This window comes from Schistocerca cancellata, chromosome 1 (assembly GCF_023864275.1).
Source record: "Schistocerca cancellata isolate TAMUIC-IGC-003103 chromosome 1, iqSchCanc2.1, whole genome shotgun sequence".
Lineage (NCBI taxonomy): Eukaryota > Metazoa > Arthropoda > Insecta > Orthoptera > Acrididae > Schistocerca > Schistocerca cancellata.
In genome coordinates, this window is record NC_064626.1 from 696,309,799 (window position 1) to 696,336,117 (window position 26,319).

A 26,319-nucleotide genomic window follows, 5' to 3' on the forward strand; every position below is an offset into this window, starting at 1 on the left:
TGCAAGATTTGATTAACAAATTTCGAAGTACGGGTTCAGTGACAGATGCACCGAGAAGTGGTCGTTCTAGCGTTTTGTCTGAGGATAAACTACTCGGTATTTCCTATAAAATGTCCATGAGCCCGAACAAGTCAGTAAGAAAACCCGCCCTGGAAATCCATGCTAGTGTCGGAACGGACCACACAGCTGTAAGGAAAAAATTAGAACTTTACCCATAGAAAGTGACAGTCGTGCAAGAACTGAAAAATACTGATCATGCCAAGAGACTGCATTATTGTCTATGGTTCAAAAATTTCGTTCAGCAAAATGGAAGGGATATTCTTAATGAAACGCTTTTCACTGATGAGGCGTGGTTTCACTTATCCTGGTACATGAACTCGCAAAATTCTCGTATGTGGAGTACTGCAAATCCATTGTGTATTCGTGAGGAACCACTTCATTCTGTGAAAATAGGAGTTTGGATTGCAATTTCTAGACGTCGGATTGTGGGTCCAGTTTTTTCCACGAAACAATAGACGCTCAACGATACTGCAGTGATATTCTGTACTCATTCATAGGAGAACTTGTGTTAAGTGAAATACTGAACGGTTATTTTCAACAAGATGGTGCAACCGTGCATACAGCTCGCGTTTCGATGTCACTGCTTGTTGATGTTTTTGGTGATCGCAGGGATTTTGGCCTCCACGATCGCCTGACCTAACTCCACCCGACTTTTTCTTCTGGGGAGCAGCGAAAGCGACTGTCTATAAAAACCGTCCAAAATCCACCGATGAATTGAAAACTGCAATATTTGAGCCGTGGTAAAATTTGCTGTTTTGAAGAGCGCGCCGCAGCGTGTAGTGTAAAGCAGTCGCCTTCCATTTTTGGCGGTGGCGCCACTGTGGCAATCGCAGCTTTGGTGTCTCCCTCTGGTGGGAAAGGGGAAAAGTCGCCTGTTCACGTGCATTTAAGGGGCGCTATGAGCTTGGTAGATGGCTAGTCTGTCAGTCTCGGTGAGTCTGGTCAGTTGGTCAGTCGGAGTGAGTCTGGGTCAGTCTGTGAGTCTCGGCGAGTGTGGTCAGTTGGTCAGCCGGGTCAGTGTGGGGCAGTCAATGTCTGTCTGAGGTCCGTAGTGATAGTATGTGTTAGGTCGCCAGTCTGCTCTGGTGTTGTTTAGGCAACGGGCATTGGCGATTGGATCGATAGGGTTGGTCGGTCGCGCACTGGGACACAAGATGACTTGTCCATCTTGAGCGTCGGCGCATGTGAAGTCACCACGTCAGTCCAGTAGCTCGTGCCGTATAGTGAGGGATAGTGGCCAGATCAGTCGATCATCCAGAGTGTTGCCCCTGCAACTACTGAAAAGGCTGCTGCCCCTCTTCAGGAACCATGCGTTTGTCTGGCCCCTCAACAGATACCCCTCCGTTGTGGTTGCAGCTACGGTACGGCTATCTGTATCGCTGAGGCATGTAAGCCTCCCCACCAACGGCAAGGTTCATGGTTCAAGGGGGGAAAAGCTGACTATTAAAAAAAAAGAAATATATATATATATATATATATATATATATATATATATATATATATATATACGTCAATCAGAGGACATGGCCAAAATACTTAAGTTCAGATAACTGGTTTTTCTTGAAATTGGTGCGTTAATTAATATTAATTAATTAAAACATCGATGAAAGTGCATTAGTTTCACAATACTTTCCCTTGACGAAATCCTTCAGATTTGTACTCTACTAATTAGATGTAATGATTTGACATATGTAGCAACGAAATTCTGTTCAGATTTTGTTTTGGTTTTTTATGGAGATTTTTTTGACGTTGTGTCAGCCTAATTAAATCAGTGTGTCATAAACATGATTTGTAAGCGAACAAAACTGCCAATCTGTGATGATTCCCAAATTCTATTCTGCTATACTGAATCTTGCTTAGTCTTGGCCTTTAGAATAATTTGAAATAGTATAAAAGATCAGTCGAACCTAAAACCCTTTCTAACCTTGATGAATGGCTTGATTGGCAGCATAACAGTGACACGAGAAGCCACCATTATAAAATAATCAGCAGCTATTGGACGTGGGAAGCAATGGGCCAATTTGGCAGTTAGTAGCCGGCCGGTGTGGCCGAGCGGTTGTAGGCGCTTCAGTCTGGAACCGCGTGACCGCTACGGTCGCAGGTTCGAATCTTGCCTCGGGCTTGGATGTGTGTGATGTCCTTAGGTTAGTTAGGTTTAAGTAGTTCTAAGTTCTAGGGGACTGATGACCTTAGATGTTAAGTCCCGTAGTGCTCAGAGCCATTTGAACCATTTGGCAGTTAGTAGCAGAGTGACGCGAGCCAGGAGGTGAGGGGGGGGGGGGGTTGGTTTGACAGTTTCAGGTGCCATTAGTGATCGACCAACGATATTGTAGCAACACTAATGATGGACACATTCGAATGCATTCGATATATATTTCTGTTTGTTCTGAGTGCTGATAATAAGCAAACATTATCTAACTTTTGTTTGTTTTTCAAAACTCAATATCACTTCATACCTTAATTGAAGCCGTGGACCGGCAACGCTTGACGAAACGACGTTGCATGAAGTAAGTATATCGAACAGACTTATACATATGGGTCTCTACTGCTGGTACCTCGATTGTATGCCAGAAAATAAGTACAGGTAGATTTCATTGATCACCACAGTGTCCGTCAATATTCGATGATTATGCAGAAAGTGTTCCCAGGAACATAGACAGGATGAAACAATAATTGGGGGAAAGAGTTATCCATTCAATTAGAGAAATTAGCGTGTTCGTGACCATGTCCATTAGAAGAATAAAGCACTTATCAAAGGACCAACATTTGTATTGTGTCAGAGAAGTCATTCACCTGGGACGGGAATTAAGAGTGACATCCATAGGAACCTAATTGTCACTTGAGTAGCTTGAATGAATAGGAATTTATTCTGGCATAAAAAATACAAGCGATGGTAAAACACTTTCCGAAGTAGCTTCCGTAGAATATGTATGTTGAACTACATGTCGACAAGTGTGTTGCGGGTCAGCACAATACTTACGCTGTGCATTAGTCATATGAATGACCTTTCGCAAAGCCTACAGATTCTATAATAACGTAGAGTGTTTACTGCTGCATCTCTGAGTAAGAAGTCAAAGACCCTTCTCTGCCGTGTAACCAACATCGATCTGCAACAACGTGCTCTGCCCGAAGCAGTGATTGCATGAATATCCAATATGACGACACGATCGACTTCTTTTTTTCTGGAGTAGGATGAGGAGTTCACGACTTCTGCTTATTTGCCAGCGCTAAGTGAACAGTCCAGTTTTTATCGTCTGTGATGACCGAATTCGAGAGCTGATCACCATCACCAAAGTGTTACTGCAGAAATGTCAGTGATGTTCCACGTTCTTACTTTTCTGTCCAGTTATCAGAGACTTCGCCATCCACATGACATACAATTTATGCCGGCCGCGGTGGTCTCGCGGTTCTGGCGCTGCAGTCCGGAACCGCGGGACTGCTACGGTCGCAGGTTCGAATCCTGCCTCGGGCATGGGTGTGTGTGATGTCCTTAGGTTAGTTAGGTTTAAGTAGTTCTAAGTTCTAGGGGACTTATGACCTAAGATGTTGAGTCCCATAGTGCTCAGAGCCGTTTGAACCATTTTGACATACAATTCCCGAGACAACTAGCGAGTCAAGGTAAGTTACAGCAACAAAAAGCATGATATACCTTGACGGTAAAATGTTTATAACACCAAAAAAGAGTTCTGCGACATGAACGAAAGTTGGTGGATGTGTTTCTACATCTGAAAGACGATGTCTATTAAAATTTCGCGCGAATTAGATAAGACTGGCGCTAATACCGGCACTACGAGGATTTAAATCAAGTTTGCTTCAAACACATGCTGTACGGTCGTGGGAGTTAGATATCTTTGAGATTAGATGTGGTGAGCTGATGTTGCGAAGAATCCCTTTAAGACACCATTATCAACATCTCACTGACTTTGAACGAGGTCGTGTAATAGGGCTACAAGAAGCTGGATGAGCCTTCTGTAATACTGCAGAAAGACTTGGCAGGAACGTAGCCACTGTACATGATTTCTGGCAGCGTTGCTGACGAGAATGTACGGTCGCAAGAAGACCGGGCTCTTGACGGCCACGTGACACTGCCGAGAGGGAAGACCATCGTATTCGGCGTATAGCTGTGGGGCATAGCAGTGCATCTGCAGCACCAATTTGAGCAGCAATTGGCAGCACAGTGACACAACGAACTGTTACAAACGGTTACTTCAAGCACAGCTCCGAGCCAGACGCCCTGTAGCGGGCGTTCCACTGACCCCAAACCACCGCCATTCGCGACTTCACTGGTGTCAGGCGAGAGCACACTGGAGGACAGGGTTGAGGCCTGTTGCGTTTTCAGATGAAAGCTGGTTCTACCTCGGTGCCAATGAAAAAGTGTGTCGCTTATAAAGAGACCATTTTAGGACCTGCAACCAGTTTGTCTGCCTGGTTGACACTCTGAACCTACACCTGGAGTTATGGTCTGGGGTGCAATTTGTATGACAGCAGGAGCACTCTCGTGGTTATCCTACGCACCCGACTGCAAATTTGTACGTCAGTCTGGTGATTCGACTTGTTGTGTGGCCATTCATGAACAGCATTCCAGGAGGTGTTTTCCAACAGGATAACGCTCGCCCACATATCACTATTGTAACCCAACGTGCTCTACAGAGTGTCGACATGTCGCCTTGGTCTGCTTAGTTACCATATCTGTCTCCAACCAGGCACATATGGTACATTGTCGGATAACTAAAGCGTCATCCACGAACAGCATTATCCGTCTCTGTATTGCCCGACCAAGTGCAAAAGGCATGGGTCTCCATCTCACAAACTGACATTCGGCATCTGTCGAACACAATGCATGCACGTTTGCAGGCTTGTATTCGATATTCTGACTGTTACACCGGTTATTAATGTACCAGCATTTCACATTTGCAATGGATTATCTCGCGCTTTCTTTAACATATGATTTTGCAACGTCAATCACTTAAATATGTTACCTAGAAAAATGTATTCCCGAAATTTGATGAATCTACTTTTTTTTTATTGCTATCTTTACCGATACTGAATATGCAGAAGTGGCTTTTGCAATCCGTAACCATAATACACTGACGTTCATTTCGCCATGGTCGTTATTGATGATAGGTTGTCGGCCAGTGTAGATCTTAGTGACGAAAAATTGAGCACCATGATGTCATTAGGAACATGTCGTCTTCTTTCCCATTGTCGTCGAACTTGTGCGTTAGATAGAGCTGATGAGGGCTTCGATCCGTGTGTTTGCATATGTCATTTCTGGCCGAACCTTACAGTTAGCCGGCGAAGGACTCAGTATCGTTGTTTGAAATCAAAACAACGATGGTCGAAAAGTCTCGAATACTAGAGCCGAAGCCTGGGTCTCTGACGTAAGTGCATTCGTTTTCCTTGGTGTTAGACTTTTCTCTATTATGGGCATTCCACTTTGTGGATACGATTTTTAACTTTTCACCTTCCCCCTCAGACACACCACTCGTCTATCCTTCGAGACTGGTCTCTTGCTAAGATGGTTTTTCTCCTACCGTATCACCTTTTCTACATACTTATTCTTTTGTAACTTGGCAGATTCTAAATTACTTCCTTTTACCGTTTCTACAGTCTTTATGTCAGCTACAACAAAACTATGTGCTGCAGATATATACTTCTGAGAACATGTATCTCATTAAAAGGTTAATGGTTGGCATCAAAATATTTCTTTTTGCAGGAGCTCTTTTATTGTCTGTGGCAGTATGTGTCTTATGAATTCCGGGTGGCAGCACGACTATGTAAACCGAGTTTTATCGCTTCTCGACTAAACGTTCCGACGCAGACCTTAGTATCTCACCTACAACGAAAGTCCTCTGGAATAGTTAACAAGGATGTTCGACTATTGCGTCTTACCCGTTGACTGGTACCTATAACATAATTTCTGAGGCCTACAATAATTTCAGTGTTTCTCTACCGCTTCTATTTCAGAATAAAATATCTAGCACTGTAGCTGATAGGATATAACTCTTATGGTACCTTACCGTGGGTGCCTACCACCACGTTCCGTTCAGGATCTCTCCGGTAACGTATTCTGGCAGAAAACATGTCAACCATGTCGACAAGTTGTGGATGCACCCTTTAGCGCAGATCTTGCTGTCGCAAAGAGGGCATACACTGGAGAGGAGGTGGAGGATGAAATAGGACCACATAACTTAGTCGCTACATAGCCTAAAGGATTAGTTGTGCAGTGTTGCCTAAAATAATTGTTAACAGGAAATTCAATATACACTATCTCACAAAAAAAGTGAAGCACACAGAAGGGGAGAAAGAAACCAAATGAAACTTCACTGATTGATGTGTATATGGCGTTATTTCAGTGATTACAAAATCGAGTCAAATTTATAAAGAACTTAGCGGAATGAGTCCACTTATCAGTATAACGTTGCAATCCCCCTGGCAGCAAAGTATTCACCGATATGGCTGAGGATTGCTTCATCAAGGCGTTGTATCCTCTCCTGAGTGAAGCTGACCCACAACTGTTGTATCTGATCCTTGATATTCTAGATACTGGCGCGGGAAAGAGTTGCCGTCCAAACAGGTATAACCTGTGCTCTATTTGGGACACACCTGGGTATTTATTTGGTGGCGACGGGAGTACCTCAACATCACACACGCAGTTCATGGTGCGGACGAGCAGTGTCCTGTTGAAAACTGTCGCTTGAGAAGTAATAAATGAGGACGCAGGAGGCCCATGACGCCTCGTTGAGCCATCAGAATTACCTCAGTCACTACCAGTTGTGGCCCGAACTCACACCTCATGGCTCCCAACAGCATGACACCACAACGGTACGAGTTACACCACCGTGCTTCTCCAAAACACTGGAAGAACGGGACCTCTCCCAAGCTCCACTGCCATACAAGCCGACGATGATCATCTGGGGTAGTGTAAAACTGTGATTCATCGCTAAAGACAAGGTGAAGCTATTCATCAGCTGTCCGTGCTTCCCAGTCACGACACCACTCCAAGGGCAGAGGTTTGTGTTGTTGTGTAAACTGCAAGCTACGCTTCGAACGGTAATTCCGTACTGTGGCTGTTGCTAGTCTCCCATCAATGGTGCACGGAGTCTATTATTCGTTTTCGAACGGCAGGTGCTGATGTAAAGGCTTACAACGTGCTTGGTGCTCAGTACAATGATGCTCCGTTGTGGAGATCAAACGTGGTCGACCAGATCCTTGGCCACGTGTATGTCTGTCCTCTGTTCCCAAGCAGTCCAACATCAGGCCTTGTCACATCCGAATGCCCCACAAATCTGGTTACTGCACGATTTGGTCAGCTGGCAAAACGAAGACTCACAATGAGGCCTCTTTCAAAATCTGTGAGGTGCTGATTACACAGCATCTCTGTGTTATTCACAGTGATCCCTCGACATCTGATGGTGTTCATGCTCCCTATACAGGATAAGGTGACCTAAATACGACACAAAATTGAAAAATTAATCTGTTTTTTGAAAGAAAACGATGAATAATTAGGAAAAAATAGTAATTATTAGAGAGTTTAAGCTGATTTAAGTTGACACTGTATTTAATACTTTAAAATGTGATACAGCTCGCTCAAAATATGATACACATGTGATATTGTTACGTACACTGAAGATAGAAAATGAGTTAGAGAACACTAAAAACGATATATATATATATATATGGTTTTTCTGCGGGGATATTTCTAGGATATTTACGGCATGAAATGTACGTCAGAGAGAACTGCAGAAATTCCTTTACTCCGTTTTTCCTATTTTTAATATTATAAAGTCAATCAGCAAGCGTAGGAACTGTTTACAGTTATTCTTAATATGTTGAAACTAATACAACAATATGGGATACACTAAAGATAATCACTACCTTATATTTTTCATGAAGATCACAAGGACATTTAAACACACAGCAGATTTCTCGTTTGATATTTCCCACTCCAGTGGCAGCATGACGAATTGCTGGTTTCCCTATCACATCTCTCTTATTAATAACAGAAATATCTTTTCATTTGTCTGGAAAACTGTTTTGTCCTTGTGCTCAGAAGTAAGAGACATAACTCCTAGTGTTTTTTGTAACGTGCAGACATATCTGTAGCTCTATGAATTCCTCTTTCCTCCTCAAAATTTAGCCGAGATATAATCTCCTCCACCCACATGCGCTAAATAAGTCATTACAATAGGATCTAACGTGGATTATCCAAAGGGATCGACATCATCCTTGCTGTTGTAACTCTTCAAAGAGGTGCTGGAAACAGATTTGTCTGCTCAGTTTCCTTTCCTTTTTGAACACTTGCGACAGTTTCGCTCATAGGCATAGCTTTCTGCCTCTCCTGCTTTCGGTCTGCTCCTTTTTTGTTTTTTTGTTTGGAGGCTTTTCTGTTTCTGCAATGAGTTTAGTGCTGGAAGTGTGGTTTCCGGCAGTTGTGTTGTTGGCATATGGAAAGAGTGGTAACCCGCGGTAGGCCGCTGTGTGGTTGGTGGTTGGGTTGTAGGCGATAGTGTATCACTCTTGGGAATCTATAGTATAATACCGGGTGATCAAAAAGTCAGTATAAATTTGAAAACTGAATAAATCACGGAATAATGTAGAGAGAGAGGTACAAATTGACACACATGCTTGGAATGACATGGGGTTTTATTAGAACCAAAAAATACAAAAGTTCAAAAATGTCCGACAGATGGCGCTTCATCTGATCAGAATAGCAATAATTAGCATAACAAAGTAAGACAAAGCAAAGATGATGTTCTTTACAGGAAATGCTCAACATGTCCACCATCATTCCTCAACAATAGCTGTAGTCGAGCACTAATGTTGTGAACAGCACTGTAAAGCATGTCCGGAGTTATGGTGAAGCATTGGCGTCGGATGTTGTCTTTCAGCATCCCTAGAGATGTCGGTCGATCACGATACACTTGTGACTTTAGGTAACCCCAAAGCCAATAATAGCACGGACTGAGGACCTGGGAGGCCAAGCATGACGAAAGTGGTGGCTGAGCACACGATCATCGCCAAACGACGCGCGCAAGAGATCTTTCACGCGTCTAAGAATATGGGGTGGAGCGCCATCCTGCATAAACATCGTACGTCCCAGCAGGTGTTTATCAGCCAGGCTGGGGATGATGCGATTCTTTAACATATCGGCGTACCTCTCACCCGTCACGGTAGCAGTTTTGCTGTCCAGCGACATCTGTCGGACATTTTGTGAACTTTGTTTTTTTTATGTTCTAATAAAACCACATGTCATTCCAAGCATGTGTGTCAATTTTTACTTCTCTATCCACATGATTCCGTGGTTTATTAAGTTTTCAAATTTATACTGACTTTTTGATGACCCGGTATTTTGGAATGGAGCGTTTCATATTTAAGGATTATATTGACTGCCTAAAATTATTTCCATGTAATAAGTGTAGCAATATGAATAACTCGGTAGACACAGAACAATTTTCTGTGTATGTAACACAAATTTGGTGGGTACTTAGTCAATATATGCTTAAGTGTGGGAAATATTCTAGAGCTGTGTGCACGTTTATTTTCAGTCTGAAAGTGCTGTTCGTTAAAATGTAACTCAAAACTGAAGTTTCTAACGGAAAAACAAATTATGACTAAGTATTCCTAATTAGCTGTAGCAATATTTGTGATAGGTATGATTTTCTTATGAACAGACTGGGTGTATCATTTTTTGGACAGTTTCGGCTGTATCAATTTTAGGACAGCTTACCCTACCCTAACAGACCTGGTAACATTACTGAATATGAAGAACATTAATGCACTCTGGTAGCCGTTTTAGCTGTCACGGAGAATTGCAACAGTAATCGTTTACGCACCTGCCAATGGTTTTTACATGTACGATGTTACATTGATATCCAACGATGCTTGACATTTTTGTCAGGCAGCGTGTAAGAACGTTTGTTGTTCAGACATGAGGATCTAAACCTATACTGAGTTCCTTGTAACATTAGGAAACTGGAAATTTGTTGTAAGTACCTATGAGACCAAACTGCTGAGGTCATCGGTCCCTAGGCGTACACACTACTTAATCTAACTTAAAATAACTTAGGCTAAGGACAACACACACACCCATACCCGAGGGAGGACTCGAACCTCCGACGGGGGAGCCGTGCCAACCGTTGCAAGGCGCCTTAGACCAGGCGGCTACACCGCGCGGCTGTAACCTTAGGGTACACAAGCTAAGGTAGAACTATTCAGATGTACAGCCCCTAGCTACAGACGCACTTTAAATGTGTATTACATCTACATCTTTCTAAGAATCGCTCTCGTCAGGATCCTTGGAAAAATGTTCGAAACATCGACATACGTACAACTGCATGGAACTAAAAACAAAAGCTTTTATGCTAATGGCAGAATTTTGCCAGAGCAAGAGTGAGTCGCTGGCTAGCGATACACAACCGTGGCTCACCTGTAAGTAGCGTCCACGGCATCCAGGTTTTTTCTTCTTCTTCTTGTGCAGCAGGCCAAATGTGCGGCCCTCGCCTGGATCCCCACTGTACTGTGGTGCGCTCAGTACGAGCTCTGCCACCAGCAGTGCCACCAGTACACCAGCCCACAACACCTGCAACAATCACACATGTGCATCAAGTTAGCGCTGGCATCTGCAGTAACGCCCTACAGGGTTGTAGATATGGGCGATGCGCCCCTGAACTGCTTCAACAAGCCAGATCCTCCCAAGGAGTGACCGATGAGTGATTTGGAAAAATCGCCTGATCCTAAGTGTCTGGTGACAGTAGTGAGCATGACGAAGATTCTGCGAGAGGGTGCTGCAACAGAGACCCATGTTCCACACCGAAGGAAACATTTCTGCAGCCGCAAAAAAACGAGCTATTGACGATATGCCTATATGGTCTTGCAAATCTTGCTGATGTGTGCAGCTATTCTCGACCATGCAAAGAATAGAAAAGGAAGAAAGATCTGTTCTTCAGGGCACTACATTAATGCAGAAAATACTTTCCCACTTGATTTGGAGCGCCAATGGTACTGTTTGCAACAATGATGTGGAGGAAGTCATAAGACACTTATGGTCTATCAAGTCAGGAAACTATCTCAAACTAGCCTACAAAAACTACTTAAGCTACAATGTATGTGCCTCACGTGAGGTTTTCAATATTCTCTCGCTCTTTTTGCGCAAACTATTAGTAATTAATAATATAAACAAAATAGATGACTAATCCCTCTGCTTAATTGTTCAAACAATGAAACCCAAAAAAGGTATGAGAAATAATTTTTAGTTCCACATTTTTTTTACAATGGTAGGAGGAAATGCTATGAATACTAGATGTCCTGAGTGGGGGGAGGGTGATGAGTGTGAGGTTTGTACGCTTTTCTTGAATCACTCGAAAAACGCGACCTCCAGCGAAAACATATCCCAGTATGAAATTAAACTACATTACATTTCCTACAAAAAAGATAGTATTCGTTTTTTTCTCTAGAACTAATAGTTTGCAGAAAATGAGTGAACGAATACTGCAAATCTCATGTGAGACCGATGAGCTCTATCTTAGGTAGTTTTTGTAGGCCAATTTGAGGCGGTTTCTCGACTTGATAGAACATAAATGTGCTGTGTTAAGTTTTTTGTCTCGGCTTCCCCTCCACTACTGAGGAACATTGTGAACGGTTAAAAACGATTCGAAGAGAAAATCTTAAATAAATGTTTGAGAGAGTTGTTACTTCTCATTCTTTGAAAGAGCATCACAGTTGGAATGTGATATCACCTATGATGTGAGTCTCATGAGCAGTGATCTTCAGCCACTGCTTGAATATAGTGGATCATGAAGCCATTCAGGAGTCATTTCCCTCTCAGCAGCTTACTGGCTGGTCCACCTCATCGGGTGATCTAAGTCGCTGGCTGTCCTAGCTCACTGTCTGATCCAGCTCACTTTCTTGACTCAATGTATCACCACCCGACTTGGATCTACTGCATGTCTTTCTCTTTATAATAATAATGGTATATATTTATATAATTACTTTTTCCAAATATGATAGTGCATGTATATATTACTTTTATTTATTTAACCTGATCAGATTACTGCCTTCAGGATCCCTCTTACATTGGAGCAAGGTTTTATGTGTAGTTTCAGTACTTATTAAATCACAATTACTTAAAAAATTATAATAGTTTTAATATGACCTGTCTCCTTCTTCTTTCTGTATGTATTAGGCATTGGTTTATTACACGCTCTTGGTCGAAGTTGTTGATCTTTATGCCTTTCCTTCGATCTTCCTAAAGATCTTCTGTACACTGGCTAATAATTCGTCATTAGTTCTGGTATTCTGTCGTCATCGATTCTTGTGACATAGTCCTTGCAGTTGTTCGTATGTTCCTTGATCTGCTCGTTTAAGCTTTTTACTCTCAGTTATTTTTTATGCAAGCATACATCCTCAAGTCAGATAGTGTGTGCCCAGCTACTCTTCTAAAGAGTCATATCTCCAATGCCTGTAGTTTTTTTTTCGTTTCTTTTTGTTACTCTCCACGATTCACTTATTCGCTTCCAATTGTCGTATTTGTCACTGACATCGTTCTGTAGAATTTAGGTAGAGAATCCTTTCTTACTTTAGTTCTTAGGGTTCCATAGATTGTTCTGTTAAGGGGCTCCGGAAAGGCTCAAAATCATGAAAAGTTCAATTTTTACTTTTTTGCGTTTTCTGAATCTGCAGACTATTACCTTTTAATAGATATATAATTTATTCAATTCCGAAGACTACAACTATTTTTAAATTTTTTTTGAAATGTGTTCTACATGGGCGTGACCCACTGTGGCGCTGTTAAACTGCTGTCAAATGGTGTTATTATTAACGTCCGTGTTCATCAGGTACATTTTAGTGATGTGAGATAAATTATGTGTTGTGGCTAAACCTATTTTCAGAGACTTAGCAGCACCTGAACTGTTGAAAAAGTGTATTCACGGAAAAACTCAAAACCTCAATGAAAGTGTAAATAGTGTTATATGGTCGAGAATCCCCAAGACTGTATTTGTTGGAATAGAAACACTTCACTTTGGTGTGTATGATGCTGTTGCGACTTTCAATGATGGCAACATTGTAAGGTGCAAGGTATTTAGAAATATGGGAATGAAGATAGGTTCTAACATGGTACGAGCGATGCTTGCTTTAGACAAGGAACGCCTTCGGGCTGCAGACAGGGCTGTAAAGAATCTAGAAATACAAGCAAGAGTAAACAGGGGGAGGAACAAGAGGAAGCTGGAGGAGGAGTTTGCAGAGGATGAAGATAATCCATCTTATGGACCTGGAATGCACTAAAAAGTTAATCCAATCTTTGTCGCCCGATTCCCAAAACTTTTATTTTCTCATACTAATTACATGTTTTCTAAGGATCTTCCAAACATATTTGTTTCAAACTTTCAGTAAATGTTACACAGTACCTTCTGCATAATTTAACACAGCCTTTTTCCAAAAAACTGTATATTTTTGAATATATAAATAAAAAATTGCAAAAAAATGTTGTGAATTTTCATTACAATTGAAAAAAATCATCTTTAATAACTGAACTAAAATTTTGTAAAATCCCTGTGTTAAGTTGTAGCCCATATTCCAATAAATAATCTGTAAAAAGTTCAACTTCCTACCTCAAATACTTTGTGAGAAAAGATGTAATTTATAAGCGTTATTTTAACATTGCAAGTATAGGGCGTTCCGGAGCCCCTTAATGTAATTAAAGCTTTCTGCTCTCTTTTGTATGGCTGTTTCTGTCATGAGTGAAATAGTATTCCCTAATTCGAATGAGTTTACTCTTTCTATTTTCTGATCATTTATTACTATTTTTCTGAGAATTTGTCCCTGGCTCCTGAAAGAGATACCTTCTGGTTTCTATGGAGTTACCAACAAACTATACCTCAGCTGTTGTAGATAAAATATGAACAGTCGTTGGAGTGTGTTCTCAGCTCCAAGGAAGTCATGAATCGAGTCATGTGGCAATTGTCGAACTAGACAAATATATACGGTTCAAATGGCTCTGAGCACTATGAGACTTACTTCTGAGGTCATCAGTCCCCTAGAACTTAGAACATCAAACACGCCCATGCCCGAGGCAGGATTCGAACCTGCGACCGTAGCGGTCGCGCGGTTCCAGACTGTAGCGCCTAGAACCGCTCGACCACTCCGGCCGGCCTGATACGGATCCCACACCGCACAGCAATACTCCAGAATAGGGCGGACAAGTGTAGTGTAAGCAGCCTCTTTATTAGATCTACTGCACCTTTTAAGTGTTCTGACAATGAATCGCAGTCTTTGGTTTGTTCTACCTACAACATTATCTATGTGATCGTTCCAACTTAGGTTATTTGTAACTGCAATCCCTAAGTATTTACTTGAATTTACAGCCTTCAGATTTGTGTGACTTATAGCGTAATCGAAATTTAGCGGATTTCTTTTAGTACTCATGCAAATAACTTCACACTTTTCTTTATTCAGGGTCAATTGCCACTTTTCGCACTACACAGATATCTTATCTAAATTATTTTGCAATTCATTTTGGTCATATGATGACTTTACAAGACTGTAAATGACAGCGTTATCTGCAACTAATCTAAGAGGGATACTCAGATTGTCTTCTGTGTTGTTAATATAGATCAGGAACAATAGGGGGCCTATAACAATTCATTGGGGAACGCCGGATATTACGTCTGTTTTACTCGATGACTTTCCGTATATTACTACGAACTGTGACCTTTCTGACAGGAAAGCACCAATCTATTCGCACAACTGAGGCGATATTCCATAGGCACACAGTTTGGTTAGAAGACTCTTGTGAGGAGCGGTGTCGAAAGCCTTCTGAAAACCTAAAAATATGGAGTCAATTTGACATCCCCTGTCGATAGCACTCATTACTTCATGAGTATAAAGAACTAGTTGTGCTCCGCAAGAACTATATTTTCTGAATCCGTGCTGACTATGTGTCAATAAATCGTTTTCTTCGAGTTACTTCATAATGTTCGAATATAGTGTATGTTCCAAAACTCTACAGCAGGGCTTAACAACTGGCCGGTTTTGAGCGCGAGTACTCGCGTCTGCTTAGGCACGTGCTCGCGAGCAGGTGCAAGGTCGCGGAGTAGGGAGCGGGGGGAGGGAGGGGAAATGCGCGCGCACGTTTGAATGTGATCTCGCGTTCTTAGCAGATTTAACTAGCCATCTGAGTGCTTTGAACATTTCACTACAAGGTAAAGATCCGCTAATTACTCATTTCATAGATCGAATACGAGCTTTTAAAATGAAATTGACACTTTGGGTGAGTCAGCTGGAAACAGGAAACCTAGCTCATTTTCCTAAATTATCATCCATGCAAGATGTTCACAAAGACTGTGAACGTTATTCACATAGTTTAGTTGATCAGCGCTTTCAAGATCTGACAGCACTAGACAGTGATTTTGATCTGTTCTCTCCATATTCAGCGAATATTTAAGAGATTCGTCCTGAGCTGCAGCAAGAAATTATTGACCTGCAGTGTGACAGAGAATACAGAGACAAATTTCAGAACAAGAAAAACATTTTGGAATTCTACAGACACTTCCCTCAGGATAGATTTCCTCGTTTGCACAAACTGGCGGCTACAATAATATCAATGTTCGGTTCCACGTATGTTTGTGAACAACTGTTCTCTGCAATGAAATGTAACAAGACGCGCCTGAGGAACGCGTTGTCTGATTGAAATTTAAACTGCACGCTGCGCCTACGATGCACAAGAACAATTACTCCGAACATAGACGCAATTGTAAAGGGCAAAAAGTACAAGATAACCGAGAATCCCACACTTCAGTGACACCTTTTATTGTGTAACAGTTCACAAATTAATGCGAATGTAGATGCATACACTAAGCTAATAAAATTATGTGGCATGTGTACATTCTCCTTTATTTGTTTCATTTGTCGCAGTGGTGGTGGCCGCGGATTTACATTGACTGGCGGCAGCTGTTGTGTGCCCCACGTGACTTTCCCCGCTCTCCGCTCTGGTCCGGTAGTGGGGGTAGCGTGCTCGCGCTGCTCCGTGCTCGCGCCTTGCTGCTCACAGCTTGCTCCGCGAGCACGTATGTTGTGCAGCCCTGCCCTACAGTAAATCGACATTAGTGATATGGGCCTGTAATTCAGCGGATTAATCCTATTTCCCTTTTTGGGTATTGGTGTGACCTGGGCAACTTTCCAGTCTTCAGGTACGGAACTTTCTGTGAGCGAGGGGAGGACTTGTATAAGATTAGAGTTGTAATTCTCTGAGACAGGCTGAACGGCCATCAGAGTACACCAGTGTCGTTGCCAGGTCTGGTAGGGCACATAAGTGGCATGAACAGCGTCACGTGTTGAGTGATCGCCATGAGGGATACGAAGGTGCCTCGTACTCGTGTGAGACAGAGTGTGAAATGTGGCCTCGTTGTGGGCGATCCTGCCTCAGGATGGCAGACAACTGGCTTTGTAACACCCTTCCCAACCAAATAAGTACATGCATCCAGACTAGAAGGGATGCAACATCATACTGATAAGTCGGCTCATGTAATGTTATGTTATGTTAACCGGGGACATAGAAACGACGGAGAGGCTCCGCCCCCGTCGCAGCTGCAGTGGTCCACAACCCCACGACGGCTACTGCAGTCCACTTCACCCCTCCGCCGCCCCACACCGAACCCAGGGTTACTGTGCTGTTCGGCCCCTGTTGACCCCCCAAGGAGCGTCTAACACCAGACGAGTGTAACCCCTATGTTTGCGTGGTAGAGTAATGGTGGTGTACGCGTACGTGGAGAACTAGTTTGCGCAGCAATCGCCGACATAATGTACCTGAGGTGGAATAAGGGGAACCAGCCCGCATTTACCGAGGCATATGGAAAACCGCCTAAAAACCATCCACAGACTGACCAGCTCACCGGACCTCGACACAAATACGCCGGGCAGTGGTCTCATACTGCCATGCTTTTGTAATTTCGACTCGGTTTCGTAATCAGTGACGTAACAGCATATACCATATAAACCTGCTAAGTTTCATTCCTTTTCCTCCTCCCGTTCTGAGTGCTTCACTTTCTTTTGTCATGTAGCGCAGTAAAGAAATATCACAACTTGTACTTAATACGTCTTACGAAAATCAGAAAGCAGTCTCGAATAACCGACAACCATCGTCCAAAACATATGATTTTCAGATACAGTTCACGATTAAACTAGCTGCTTCGTTTCTGATTTTCGACAACTTTTTGGTTTCATGTCTTGCTGAGGGCCATTCCTTCAAAAGAAACGATTAGTCAGTTCACTGCCGACGAACTGCTGCGTGACACATACTTCTCTGTCACAGATAAATGGCGCGATTCCTCTCTCGTTCAGTTTGTGCTTGCATAATACGGTTTTTAAATTTGTTGAATATTCATTTCTGAGTAAAGGGTGTTCTATGACAGTCGACTCAGCGATTCGATAATCGGTAATACGTGTCGTTACCAGCAAGTTTTTTTACCGGACACACTCAACTCAGTCCTCTTCGTTAGTTTCATACGAATTTTTTGCTGTTAGATGTGTTAACTTCGCCTCTTGTATTAGTTCTCGCAATGCGCATTCCTTGCCACCAGACGCAAAAGTCTTAACGCGTTTGCCGCGCGGGGTAGCCGTGCGGTCTTAGGGTGCCTTGCCACTGTTCGCGCGGCTCCCCCCGTCGGAGGTTCGAGTCCTCCCTCGGGCATGGGTGTGTGTATTGTCCTTAGCGTAAGTTAGTTTAAGTTAGATTGAGTAGTGGGTAAGCCTATGGACCGATAACCTTAGCAGTTTGGCCCCACAGGAACTTACCACAAATCTTAACGCTTTTCTTGTTAAGAGCATTTTTTTTTCGAGGCTTTTATATTATATATATGCACCATAACAGCAGTTCTGTTCGTACAGTAATCGGAATGTAGATTTATTTCGTTATTGGTTTTAATTCGTATTTGTTTTCGAGTTTTATACGAGCGGCGTTCAATAAATAATGCAACACTTTTTTTCTCGGTCAGTTTCGGCTGAAAAAAATGCGGATTTTGCTATGGCACAACTAGTGTATTGCTGCTTCAGCCCCTGTAGTTCCATGAAGTTCCGATAGCTGGCGGCGCTATACGTAACCCCCGAAGTGGCATCTGCAACGGAAGCAGGCTATGAGTTACTTGGCGGAAAATCAGAGCATCGCACACATTAATAGACGCTTTCAGAATGTCTACGAAAACCTGGCAGTGAGCAGAAGCACGGTGAGTCGTTGGGCAAAACGTCTGTCATCGTCGCAACGAGGTCGCGCCAACCTGCCACATCTCCCGCGTGCCGTTCGTCCCCACACAGTTCTGACGCCTGAAATGCTGGGACGTGTCGACACTCTCATTCGAGGTAATCAACGGATCACAATCAAACTACTCGCTGCACAACTAGACGTCTGTGTTGGTACTGCTGAAACGTCCACCAATTGGGGTACTCAAAGGTGTGAGCACGCTGGGTTCCTCGCAGCCTAACTGAAGACAGTTAAGAGTAACGAAAGACCTTCTGTGAGAAATTGCTTGTGCGAATGATGGCGAGGTTATTGATGCAGGAAGAAGTTGGCTGCGAAGTCAACCAGCAGAGCAGCACCATGCGGGAATACAGGCCCACCCATTACGCTGGCGTAAGGCCGTCGCATCGAACAGAAATTACGTTGAAAAATAGTTTTTTGTAGCCAAAAGAATGGGGAATAATTTGGTGTATTGGAAACTTGAATAAAACGAACCTGTTTTCAGAAGAAAATGTGTCGCTTTACTTGTGCGCCCATCATATGTTCCATACATAAACATTGGCTGATGTCTTGTTTCAAATAACACTGTAGCTCTTTTGGCAAATATTTGAAGATATCAGCAGTAGGCATTAACAGCGAGAAACGTCGAAGGCGTCAGCCATGCACATGGAGCCGCATAATTATATCTACATCTACATCTACATTTATACTCCGCAAGCCACCCAACGGTGTGTGGCGGAGGGCACTTTACGTGCCACTGTCATTATCTCCCTTTCCTGTTCCAGTCGCGTATGGTTCGCGGGAAGAACGACTGTCTGAAAGCCTCTGTGAGCGCTCTAATCTCTCTAATTTTACATTCGTGATCTCCTCGGGAGGTATAAGTAGGGGGAAGCAATATATTCGATACCTCATCCAGAAACGCACCCTCTCGAAACCTGGCGAGCAAGCTACATCGCGATGCAGAGCGCCTCTCTTGCAGAGTCTGCCACTTGAGTTTGTTAAACATCTCCGTAACGCTATCACGGTTACCAAATAACCCTGTGACGAAACGCGCCGCTCTTCTTTGGATCTTCTCTATCTCCTCCGTCAACCCGATCTGGTACGGATCCCACACTGATGAGCAATACTCAAGTATAGGTCGAACGAGTGTTTTGTAAGCCACCTCCTTTGTTGATGGACTACATTTTCTAAGGACTCTCCCAATGAATCTCAACCTGGTACCCGCCTTACCAACAATTAATTTTATATGATCATTCCACTTCAAATCGTTCCGCACGCATACTCCCAGATATTTTACAGAAGTAACTGCTACCAGTGTTTGTTCCGCTATCATATAATCATACAATAAAGGATAGTTCTTACTATGTATTCGCAATACATTACATTTGTCTATGTTAAGGGTCAGTCGCCACTCCCTGCACCAAGTGCCTATCCGCTGAAGATCTTCCTGCATTTCGCTACAATTTTCTAATGCTGCAACTTCTCTGTATACTACAGCATCATCCGCGAAAAGCCGCATGGAACTTCCGACACTATCTACTAGGTCATTTATATATATTGTGAAAAGCAATGGTCCCATAACACTCCCCTGTGGCACGCCAGAGGTTAAGCAGGGTTTGATGCAGCAGACCATAAATACAATTTCATACTGGATTACTATTTACTGCAGAATTTAGCAGCATAGATAGTGCTCAATCGGGATGGTTAATGGTAGCAATACCTTAATTCTAATGAGTTACAGCAGTCACAGGAGGTATGCAAACAACTCACCTATCGTCTACAACATTTTAAAATGGAGTATATTTGCGGACACCTCTGCTCTTCCTGCTCTCCACTATCCGATCGTACGATTCCTTTAGTCAACAAAAATCTGCACGTTCACTGCTTCGCGAAAGCAACAAGTCAGGGCTGCCGTGAGTAATGATTGTCAGTAAGGAAAATAAGTAGTACTTATTAATTTTGTAACGGGTGCATTGTTAGTGACTATCGAATACAACGGTTCAGATTCTAGGCGTGACGTTTACAGTCCTGTTGCATAATTGAGGGCTCTACCGGTTGTGCTTGTATCTCACGGACGAAAATGTTCCAGTCTCTCCGACAAGCAAGTCAATGAATCACTCTCTAGCACCCTCCAGTGATTACGTATTCAGAATTATGGGATACCCGCTAAACGCGGCCACTTCCTGTTGATAAGTGTGTCAGCGCAAAGCCAACGGGAAACTCTTATTACGTAAAGGGGCTGGTGTGGACAGCCGTTAATATATCACTAAAACACTGTCAACATATCTTTCGAAGATATCATTCAAGGGTAGCTATGTTATGTCATTTCTGGTACCTTCTTCTGCAGATTCTATATTGGTTAACCCCACACCATGTTAGTGCTGTGTTACGAGAGTAATCGCAGCAACCACACTTCGCTTGCAGATTTATCTAATTAATTGACTGAAGCAGTAGAAGAGGTCATCATTATTCGAGACTTCCCTATAAGCTATTCGGTTTGTACATGCCCACGTTGGACAAAATGTTAGTAATCCCCAGGAGATATCACGCTAATACCGTATAATACGTACTCTAACCTTGATGATGGTCTTTATTCAGCGAGAGAGAGAGTCGACAAATATTTCCGGGTACGCCACATCCAGCTGAAGTCACTAACTGAGTATTACACCTCCTAGAGTTACCAGAATGCGGCGTCATTGATAGCCACGTTTTGCCCATTTTTCCAAATAGTCCCAGACTATGTGATTACGGTCGGGTGATGCAGCGGGCCAGGCGAGCTGCAATAAGGAGTCTGGGTGTTGGTTAGTCCAGTCCTGTTAACCCGGCTTTTATGGAAAAGTTCACAGCTTACTCATCATGAAGATAGAGCAACACTTGTTCAGCGATAATGTTAAAGCAAACATCCTGGCACATGTTCACGGTAACGTGAGGAATTGGGCCGGAGTCACGGTGCGGTAAACATCCCCAAAACATCACAGAACGAGCCGGCCGTTGTGTCCGACCGGTTCTAGGCACTTCAGTCCGGAACCGCGCTGCTGCTACGGTCGCAGGTTCGAATCCTGCCTCGAGCATGGATGTGTGTGATGTCTTTTCGTTAGTTAGGTTTAAGTAGTTCTAAGTATAGGGGACTGATGACCTCAGATGTTAAGTCCCATAGTGCTTAGAGCCATTTGAACCATTTGAATTTGAATCACAGAACGACATCAGGCCTGAACTATATCTGATGCATCTGCACAAGTAAGCAGCCCCGGTATAGGGAACAAACCAAAGTTTATTTAACATAATTCCCACAAAATTATTCTTCGCGATGAAACAAAGGAAAGGACAGTTCTTCAGCAAGTGAAACAAAATGGATGCTAGTCCTTCAATAAGTGAAAGAAAATAAATGATGGTACGTAAATAACAGAGCCATTTAAAATTCAGGAATCACAATGTAATTTATTCAGTGGTACTGAAAGAGTCTTGAAGTACTAATAACTTCAGGTTAAAACCAAAAAATAAGTTTCTCACTCGAGCTTAAAACCAAGTCCAAACCATAGCTTCAGCTAAGAAAAATAAACACTTAGCAACTCTTACGGTCTTCTACGCCCTAAAGAAGTATTGAGAGCTAATAGTAACGAAATATGTAAGTCCAAAAGGGATAGAAACTTCCCGTCTGACACTATCCTCACGGTTGGAAGAAGAACAGAAGATTTATACAAAATCTCAATGAGCCCGTCGCTAATCACATTGATTCCCAGCTGAGGAGGCGGAGTGCTTTCCAAAAGCAGACGGCCCAGTCCTTGGCGCGGGACGGTGGAGATCGTCAGGTTGCTGGCAGCGACAGAACTGCTCTCCAGCGCTCGTGAACCAGCCTAAATAGCTGCCTGGCGGATGGGCACTTGCGGGCATATTTTACGCACGGTACAAGGCGCGTGCGTGAAGAGATGCCGTGTAACCTGCCTCCTGGTGACTTGGCCAGACCACCCTATGCTGGCGTGGCTACTGAGTTATGGAGTTGCGAAGTCCAGTGGCATCTAAACTGTAGGGGCTGAGCTTGCTGCAACCAACACGATGAATCAGGTGTGCGCGGTGCCGTTGGCTTCTGATGTCTAGGGCACCGTGAGAATAGCCTCCACAGACTACAGGTTAAATGCGTAATCGGGCCAGTGGTGCACTCGAGGCCACACATCGCAGAAAAAGAACCAACATCGCGACTCGTCCGACCACAATTCATACCTCAGTTCAACTACCGTCTAATTTCTGTGAATCTGTGCCCACTGGAGACGTTTAGCTTCATGTGTCGCTGTGAGCAAGGTCCTTTTGCAATGTACACGATTCCAAATATCCAATCGATATCATGCACCTTCTTTCACATTGTCTGGTAGGACATTAGTTGAGATGGACGCGCATTCGCTGACATCATCAGTTCCTGTTGGGTGGGCATGGGCACGTCCAAACACGATGGTTCCTTTCTCCCATTCTGTCACTTCCCCAGGCTGATGCATTTACTGACACGCACATTTACTGTCATGACTTACGACAGTGTTGGAGAGTCACATGACTGCATCGTCCCAGTTCTACAGCATGCACAGCGCTACAAAGTAACTAGTGTGCTCTTTTATTGTAGTGACTAATATTGTGTCTGGTGTGATAAGTATTGCTAACAGTGGATTACCTAATATGTTAGCAGCCACTCACGTAAGTGCACAGTGTTTATATCAGGTATTTTGTAATACACTTTATAGGAAGGCGATTAATGTCTGTGCTTTGTCAACAAAACTGGTTCAAATGGCTCTAAGCACTGTGAAACTTAACATCTGAGGTCATCAGTCCCCAGTCCCCTAGACTTAGAACTACTTAAACCTAACTAACCTAAGGACATCACACACGTCCATGCCCGAGGCAGGATTCGAACCGTAGCAGCAGCGCGGTTCCGGACTGAAGAGCCTAGAACCGCTCGGTCACAGCGGCCGGCTCTCTGTCAACATCTATATCTGTATTTATATTCTGCAAACCACTATGCAGTGGATGGCAGAGGGTACGTCCCATCGTACCTGCCATTAGAGACAATACCAGTTCCATTCGCATATGGAGCGCATGTTGAACGACTGCTTAAATATTAAAACAAACATCCTGGTACATGTTCACGGTAACATGAGTGAGCTCTAGTCACGGTGATGTGGGAGCGACACGTAGGGGGGCCTGTAGTACATTCCTAGGTTCATCTCTTAAAGTTGGTTCTAGAAACTTTTCAAGTATGTTTTCGCATGATAGTTTGCGTCTATCTTCGAGCGTCTGCCAGTTCAGTTTCTTAGCATCTTCATGAGACTCTCCCACGGGTCAAACAAACCTTTGAACATTCGTGTTTCCCTTCTTTGTGTCCGTTCAATATCGCCTGTTAGCCCTATTTGGTACGTTTCCCACTCACTTGAACAGTATTCTAGGATGAGTCGGGAGAGAGTTTTGTATGCAATCTCCTTTGAAGGCGAATTGTACATCCCTAGTATCCAACCAATAAACCACAGTCTGCCACGTGCTTCACCAATGACTGTAACGATGTAATCATTCCATTTCATATCCCTATAAACTGTTACAACCAGATGTTTGTATGAGATGATCGAATTCAACTGTGAATCACTGATACTATAGTCGTAGGATACTACGTTTCTTTCGTTTCACTATGTGCATAATTTTACATTTAGAGCAAGTAGCCAGTCCTTGCCCGACTTTGAAATCTTATCAAGATCTGACTGAATATTTGTACAGCTTTTTTCAGACTGTAGTTCATTATAAATAACTGCATCATCCGCAAGAAGCATGACGTTACTATTAATATTGTCTGCAAGATCATCAACATACCACATGAGCAGCAAGGTCCCAAAACAGTTCCCTGGGGCAGACCCGAAGTTACGTTTGTAGATGACTCTCCAGCCAACTTACTGCGTCCTCCCTACCAAAATTTCGCTTAATACCTTATACGACCGCACCATTGATAATAAGCAGAGATACTGTATTGCGTCAAATGCTTTTCGGATATCAAGAAATACTACACCCACCTGAGTGCCTTCATCCAAAAATGCAGGTTGGGTTACACATGATCGGCGTTTCCGGGTTCCATGCCGGTTGGCATGGAGGAGGTCATTTTGTCCGAGATACATCTTTACGTTTGCGATAGGAATATGTTCTAACATTTTACAACAAATGGTGGTCATGAGTAGTGGACGTAGTCTTTCAAATCACCTCTTCTACCATTCTCGTAGAAGGATGGACCAGTGCTTTCTTTCAATTAATGGGCACGGCATGTTGTTCGAGGGGTTATAGTTAAAAAAGAGTCTATCTCAGTTGCAGATTCAGTACATAATCTGGTACGGATACCATAAGGCCCTAGAACTTCGTTCAGTTTTAACTATTTTAGCTGTTGCTCTACTCAACTGACAATAATATCTATTTATTCATCTTTTCAATGGTTCTGGGGCAATATGCATGAGTTTTTTTTTGGGAAAGGAACTTTTAAAAAGTGAGTTAAGCACTTCCGCTTTTACTGTACTACTCCCAATTTCAACCGCTTCGATATAGCCGAAAAGAAAAACTATACTTCAAAGTCAACTGAATTAGAGATAGCTTGCGTGTTGGAGAGAGAGTACTTCTATCACTATAATGAATGGAACGGTTCGATATTTTAGATGACTTGGATGTCGTCAGATTTCTGCTGGCCGTCGGAGTGACAGGCGAATAGGGGATGGGCAAGAGGCGAGACGTTAGCGTGTCTGACCTCAGCCACTCAGTGGGTAACCGTCGTATGTGAAGTACATTTCCGAGGTCAAGAAGGCACTGGTCTCTTCACGCCCTTTGCTGGGCAACAACAACCGCACGCAGCCTTACCATCCAGAATAACATAATAGTTGCGTGGAACAGAAGCCGCTGTCCAACATGGGCACCTTTTATAGAAATTTGGGTCATCTGTTATCCAAACAGCTATCCTCTAACACATAAACATGTTTTGGTACATTTGTGCCAACAGCAATAACAACTTTTATTCCGATGAGTAAAATGAAAACGTGTTTTAAGTACATTACTGGCCATTAAAATTGCTACACCACGAAGATGACGTGCTACAGACGCGAAATTTAACCGACAGAAAGAACATGCTGTGATATGCAAATGATTAGCTTTTCAGAGCATTCACACAAGGTTGGCACCGGTGGCGACACCTGCAACGTGCTGACACGAGGAAAGTTTCCAAGCGATTTCTCATACACAAACAGCAGTTGACCGGCGTTGCCTGGTGAAACTTTGGTGTGATGCCTCGTGTAAGGAGGAGAAATGCGTACCACCACGTTTCCAACTTGGATAAAGGACGGATTGTAGGCTATCGCGATTACGGTTTATCGTATCGCGACATTACTGCTCGCGATCGTCGAGATCCAATGACCGTTAGCTGAATATGGAATCGGTAGGTTCAGGGGGGTAAGACAGAACGCCGTGCTGGATCCCAACGGCCTCGTATCACTAGCAGTCGAGATGACCGGCATCTCATCCGCATGGCTGTAACGTATCGTGCAGCCATGTCTCGATCCCTGAGTCAACAGATGGCGACGTTTGCAAGACAACAACCGTCTGCACGAACAGTTCGACGACGTTTGCAGCAGCATGGCCTATCAGCTCGGAGACCATGGCTGCGGTTACCCTTGACGCTGCACCACAGACAGGAGCGCCTGCGATGGTGTACTCAGTGATGAATCTGGGTGCACGAATGGCAAAACGTCATTTTTTCGGATGAATCCAGGTTCTGTTTACAGCATCATGGTGGTCGCATACGTGTTTGGCGACATCGCGGTGAACGCACATTGGAAGCGTGTATTCGTCATCGCCATACTGGTGTATCACCCGGCGTGATGGTATGGGGTGCCATTGGTTACACGTCTCGGTCACCTCTTATTCGCATTGACGGCACTTTGAACAGTGGACGTTACATTTCAGATGTGTTGCGACCCGTGGCTCTACCCTTCATTCGATCCCTGCAAAACCCTACATTCCAGCAGGATAAT

The 26,319-nt window shown here is 43.4% G+C and overlaps 1 protein-coding gene across 1 annotated transcript in view; it reads right to left on the minus strand.

Annotated features, from left to right (window-relative positions):
- Window positions 1-26,319, minus strand: part of LOC126162117 (uncharacterized) — a 69,060-nt gene that overhangs the window by 12,826 nt on the left and 29,915 nt on the right. Inside the window, exon 2 of the mRNA XM_049918407.1 lies at window positions 10,490-10,642. Within this exon, the coding sequence (XP_049774364.1) occupies window positions 10,490-10,642 (153 nt within the window). The remainder of the gene's footprint in view (window positions 1-10,489; window positions 10,643-26,319) is intronic.